The sequence below is a fragment of the Aplysia californica genome, unplaced genomic scaffold (genome assembly GCF_000002075.1).
Source record: "Aplysia californica isolate F4 #8 unplaced genomic scaffold, AplCal3.0 scaffold00302, whole genome shotgun sequence".
Classification (NCBI taxonomy): domain Eukaryota; kingdom Metazoa; phylum Mollusca; class Gastropoda; order Aplysiida; family Aplysiidae; genus Aplysia; species Aplysia californica.
Window position 1 is genome coordinate 23,787 of NW_004797572.1, and position 6,137 is coordinate 29,923.

At 41.4% G+C, this 6,137-nt stretch overlaps 1 protein-coding gene across 1 annotated transcript in view; it reads right to left on the reverse strand.

The window, feature by feature from the left end:
* Positions 1-591: 591 nt before the first annotated feature.
* The window catches only part of LOC101848598 (polypeptide N-acetylgalactosaminyltransferase 5), a gene marked incomplete in the record, with an annotated part of 67,468 nt that continues 61,922 nt past the window's right edge, over positions 592-6,137 (reverse strand). Inside the window, 1 exon segment of the mRNA XM_013084554.2 lies at positions 592-2,762. Coding sequence (XP_012940008.1) covers positions 2,607-2,762 — 156 coding nt within the window.

Genomic DNA, 6,137 nt, shown 5'->3' on the forward strand with positions numbered 1-6,137 from the left:
CCAGAAAACCATCTAGTTTGGAAATTAGGAAATCCCGGAATGTTTTAGCAATAATGTTTGTGACGACTATGAGATCCGAGTTACGATATAATATTTCTACGAAGAAGCCAATTATCTTTAGCAAAGCATGTATAGTATAATATCTTTTAAATCTGAAAATAAACCATGTCGCTATTGCAAAACGTTCACGTTTAAGGACGGTTGGATTGCGTCGAGTAAAATCAGTTAATACCCTTAAATAGTATAATTTTTATGCAGAGAAACGCTAAACACATAAATAAAGAAAGCTTTAGTTTCGTTTTCTGTTTCTCTGGAAATTAAGTCGAGCACATTAAGTTCCCTGAGAAAAACAGAAAACAAACACAAATAAAATGTTTAAGAAAATAAACACAACAAATAAAATCTATAATTAATCAACCACTCATTCCATCTACAGTTCAACCAGTCAATTGATCAACCGATACACATATCAGTCAAACAAGTAAGAAAATAAATAGCAAAATAGATCTAACTCGGTCGGTCGATGGATCCATATAGCAAAACACAAAATAACATACATATCTGGAACAACAGAAAAGAAGAAAGGAGATGCTGACAATTTTTTGTATTACATGAAAGAAACTGTGGGTACGCCCTAACTGATACCTAATTTTTCTGATTCGGTTAAATCATGCTTTCCTTCTTGATTGTATCGGACACAGCATTTTTATAGCGAACATCTTCGAAGTCAAAGACTGGAACAAATAGCAAACCGGCATCTGTGTTGCAGCAGTCAGGCACTTCACCGTCTCACGCAGAGGACCCGAGTTCGATTCCAATATGGGGAGAATTTTGTCAAGTATCTCGGTCTCTCTATTGGGAAACTATCCCTCTCAGCCCGGGTTGGCTGTGACATACGGGGTCGAAGTCCGCGTCCTAAAATGATCTAGATGGTATTCATGGGTGCGTTAGACACCTATTTTATAAAACAAATAACAAAGAATCGCTGTAGGTAACTAAAAAAGGTTTCGTTTAAGTAGTCGGTAAAGCGATGCACAAATATACCTACTACTTATACTACAGCTTGCTATATGACTCGTAGATTGGATTCCTTGGCAAAAATTACGTAAACGTTTATAGTTTTATGCATTTCGCATGGAGACGTTAGCACTGCAACACTCGTGACTCTGAGTTTCCTCTCTATACCAAGCAAACTAATTTTCCCCTTAGCAAATAGACAAAGAAACAGAGGTACAGGCAAATAATCAACAAGAAAACAACAAGTCAAAAACCACCCATTTCCCCCAAGAATTTTTTCCTTGTACTGGCAAACAAGAATATCCAATAAAACAACAAAAAAAAGAACCATACGTTACTCAGGAATGCGAGAGTTCACTCACACGATAAATAAAACTCCGGCATGACAGACTAGCGTGACCATCCATCCCTGTGGTCTGTGTTACTCAGATTTTGATTATAAATAAACAACGAGAACGTCTTGCCGTTCTTCGAATCTATTATCTTTCGTCAGCGGAATGTGTCTCTTTATAATGTACCAAAGGTGAAAGCAGCTCATTTAGCGGGCAAAAGCGTTATGGAAAAACGTCATTCACTCGTTTATGACGAATGGCAACATTAGAAGAGCTTTGGTGAGTTCGTCTGGCCCAGAGCCTCCGGAGCAAACGACTCTATGAAGTCACATATTTCACGAGCTGCCATAAACAAAAGCAAGCCGCCATCAACATTATTTTGAAAAATAAAGTCTTTAGCTGTTGCTTAGACTTGAATTATAATATCATAGACTGGGCACAGTCATGGCCGCTGCTCTTTACCCTCTATGAAAACTTCGTTGCTCTGGTGCGCACCATGGACACCCAAATGTAAGACAAAACACCTATCTCGTTCTTTTCCACATTTCCCTCCTTGTCCTTCAGTTGGTTTCAATAGAGTAAAATGGTATGCTCCATGGTGAATTGGAATTACGCCACAGTGCGCAGTCTTGGATATTGTAATGCAAGTCAATGGGTTTTTGGAACTGAGAGGCGTTGCTAAGGAAACGATGTAATAACCCTCGTCAGGGTGGCATCCTGCGTCACTGTAATCATATTGTGTTATCGAAGATGCAGTAAAAATATTGATGAATAAAGCACATTGCATGAAGGCGTTTCTTAAAATATTGTACTCATAAATGTAAAGTTAAAGGAGCAGGACCTCCGATCTAATGCCCATCAACCACAGGACTGACCTACAACAGTGTTGTCAAACTCAGTTGCTTAGGAGGCCAAACTAAGATTACACTGACGGTTGCGACCCTAACTGGATCAACAAACATTAAACAATGGAAAACAAAACCTTTTTTAAAACAATAGTACGAATTAAAACAAAGTTAAAACAATTAAAACTCAAGGCATACCAATTTTCGCTCTTTTGCCAATTTGTCAGAACTGGATATTTGACATCGTTTCTTGGCAACAAGTTCGTTTATGTTTGACGTATTATGGAGATCCTTAGGATGAACTTTCCAACACTCTCCCGTGGGCCTGATATAATCGTCCACCGGGCTGGATGCGGCCCGCGGGCCATGAATTTGACGCCTAGCTGTGATCTCTAGAGTGTGTGTCCCTGGGTCAAAGGGAGGTGTGGGGAGTCTGTGGGGGCATATAGTTGGGGTTTTCTGCCCAGATCCAAGTCTGGAAGGTGTCTCCGGTACACGGCATGAAGACCACAGCGGTCTGTGTGGAGGTGAGGCAGGTGTTGGTCTCTGGGTGGCGGATCGTCTTGTCCTGGGGGAGAGAAAGACACAAGAAGATGATTAATGTTATGACAGATAGTGTCCAACAGTTCTCCCAGATCTGAGAATGGTACCTGTTCTGCTCTTCTCTACGTTCACTCAAGCTGTTGGTTATTTTTTAAAAAAAAGTGTTTTTACACCCCCCCCCCCCGACACAGTTAAGATCATTTTAGGAAGAGGGTTACGGCCCAACCAGGGCTGAGAAGGATACAACATCCCAATAGATAAACCGAGATACTCGATAAAAATTCCTCCCTCACGGGGGGGGATACAAAGTGCAGGTAATGAACTAACCAAATGCACATCAGCAGGTGATGCACTTTCCTTCAAATTTCGTTAACTTATGCCCGTCTCCCAAAAAGGCTAAAACACGGGTTGGGATGAGATTAGTGTTATGTGTGTGTATGTGTGTGTGTGTGTGTGTGTGTGTGTGTTTGTGTGTGTGCGCGTGCGTGGGTGCGTGCGTGCGTGCGTGTGTGCGTGTGGGTGCGTATATGTGTATGTGCTGTGTGTGTGTGTGTGTGTGTGTGTGTGTGTGTGTGTGTGTGTGTGTGTGTGTGTGGAAAGGGGGGAGTCAGTGAAAAATACATATATTGAGATCGGCATGAGATACAACTCTTCAAATGCACTGTCAGTTGTGAACGAAAGCTATTTTGTCCGGTATATTGTACCTAGATGTGCAAAGAAAAAAAAACACGATTTCAAAGACTTCATTGAGAGAATACATATCAACATTTTACTCCTGTTTGAGCAATCTAGAAAATTCATTCAACACGCTGTAGATCCATGTATGCAAGATTTGAGTTTTTGAAAAGAAAAAGACCTTGCTTATCCCGTTAGCGAACTTTAAGGAAGGACAAAAAAAACCTAATGATTTTCTAATACTTGCTGTCTCTTGTTTTAAGAAACTTCGGATTGAAAACAGGGGGGAGGTGAAACAATATTAAGGCAAATTTGATCACCCCGAACGCCAGAAGGCAACTGCTTTCCCCTAGGGTGCTGTGAGCAGACGTAACCCAGACCTCATCTGGGCGACCTGGAAGTTCTCGGGTTTCGGAATCTTTGGACTCCCAACACGCAGGCAAAAAACTTGAAGGCAGGGAAACATGCAGCTTCGTTTCTAGAGTTGCTTCAATTCAGGGGTCACGCAACAAATGGTGAATGCGTTACAGAGACACACATTTGAATTGTTTCATAATTTTGTAAATCTGCACCTGTGGTATAGCATATAGGCACTTCGGCTTCGCCGTCATGCGAAGAAAACCCGAGTTCGATTCCATTGTGGGACGATTTCTACGCAGTATCTCTGTCTTTCTGCTTGGATATTGTATCCCTCTCAGCCCAGTTGATTATGACGGGCTGGGTCGAAGCCCGCCTTTTAAATGATCTAAGTTGTGTCAATGGATTCATAAAAAAATCTACCTTGAAAAAGCGGCGATTGCACCACATATACTGCTTATGCTGTAGGGAAGCGCTAAGAAATACAACTAGTTGTGTGTAACCACTCTCTTACGTTCCAAGTGTTTTCTTGGCTAAAGCTCATCCTGGTCCCACAGTCACTCTCTGCCCCCCGAGTGAAAATCGGTTCAGGTAAATTCTTCCTCAGCAACGATTATGCCGCTTCTAATTACTGCTCACTTTTCAGTGCTGAAAGAAAAGTGCTTTCCTATTTTGCTAGTGGGAGGGAATACTTTCCTAATACACAATCAGAAACCTTGAGAAACAAACACAAGAAAAAAGTCACAGAAACACACAATCTTACTACATTAAATCACCGTTTTCATTTTCATGATGCTCACCGTCTCGTGTACTCCTACATCCCCGCCTCTCTGTTTCCTGCTCTGTAATCCTCTTTTCCCCCCGGCCATTAAGTTTTAAAAGACATTCACGAGAACATAATTTATTTCAACAAATTCTAGCCTTCACCTGTTTCAAGTTCTGATAGTACATATTATATTAGAATAACCTCGGGGTCGAAAAGTATAATAAGCTGTGTTCTTCTCTTAAAGAGGCGTCACCACCACTATCCCCGCGCATGTGCAGACAATCAGGAAGATTCAGAATTAAATGTATGAACAAATACATTTTGACTCCTCATTCTTAATATTTCGTCTCCACTTTCTGCCCCCCCCCCTTTTTTTGACCCTTCTCTGGGCCCCGTATTCTTTCTGTAGCCTTTCTACTGCTCCTCATTGGCGCCTTCTTAGAGCTGTCTTTCAGTCACATCCCTGATCTTAGGGTAGGTAAGGTCTAACACCTGGCTTTCCCGGATAAGAGCTAAAGAATCTAGGAGGTCCCATATGCAAGTTGGGCACATTAAAGATCCCTTGGTGGTCCTAAATCGATAAGAGTAGGCTTCAGCCGCTACCCGGGCAAAATTCAAAATCAATTCCTACCAAACTGAAAAGGTTTAATGTCTACCGCGCACTCATATGACCTTATTCAGTTGCGAACGCCGTAAAACACTTAACAAAAATATGAAATAAAAATTTAAAACGGTCTCTCCCACTCGACGTGACGGCAACACAACTGTGGCTGCACAGAAAATGGTGACACACGATGTGCGTAGGAGGTCAGGTAAGTTCGGAGTTCGGAATGGGGGCTTAAATTGACTTTTACCTGCAAATGAGTCCCTTGAGGCAATCTACAATTCAACCCACCGCCACTTAACTCCTTTAATGGACATAAATACAGCGCCATTAGCATGGCTCCTAAGACTAAGATGGTCTCCCACACTTTCATAACGGTGTTTTGATGGGTTGCTTCATCTTCCCGGTAGCATGGTGGTGGGTATGACGTCACTCGTCCTTGAAGTCATCGACCTGGACCAATGGGTATATTATCTAAAACGACTACCGTCACCTAGGCCCTCTGTGTAATTTATTTTGTTGTTCTAAAAGACAGAGAGAAAGTTTAATGTGTTTTGATAAATGGAAAAGGTCATTTTAAATCAATCTCATTTGGAACTGATACTTTACTTTCTATTTTGATATTTATAAGAGGCAACAAGTAACAAAAAAATATTCCTTCTTTTCTCTTTGTCTCTTTATTCCAAACACTAAAAGTTTTACTTAAATCCATATACTGAATTTTCTTCAGTAACCTTAGCAAAGCACACACACACACACATACACACACATACAAACACACACAGACACACACACATACACACATACACACACTAACGCACAAACACACATACACACACAGACACAGACACAAAAACACACACACAAACACATGCAAACCGACACAAACACACACAGCAAGAAACAAGCATCCTTGCTGTCTTTAATGAACAGACACTACCACCGTCAAAAACTCATCTCTCTCTCTCCCCCTCTCTGTCTCTCCTCTCTCTCTCTCT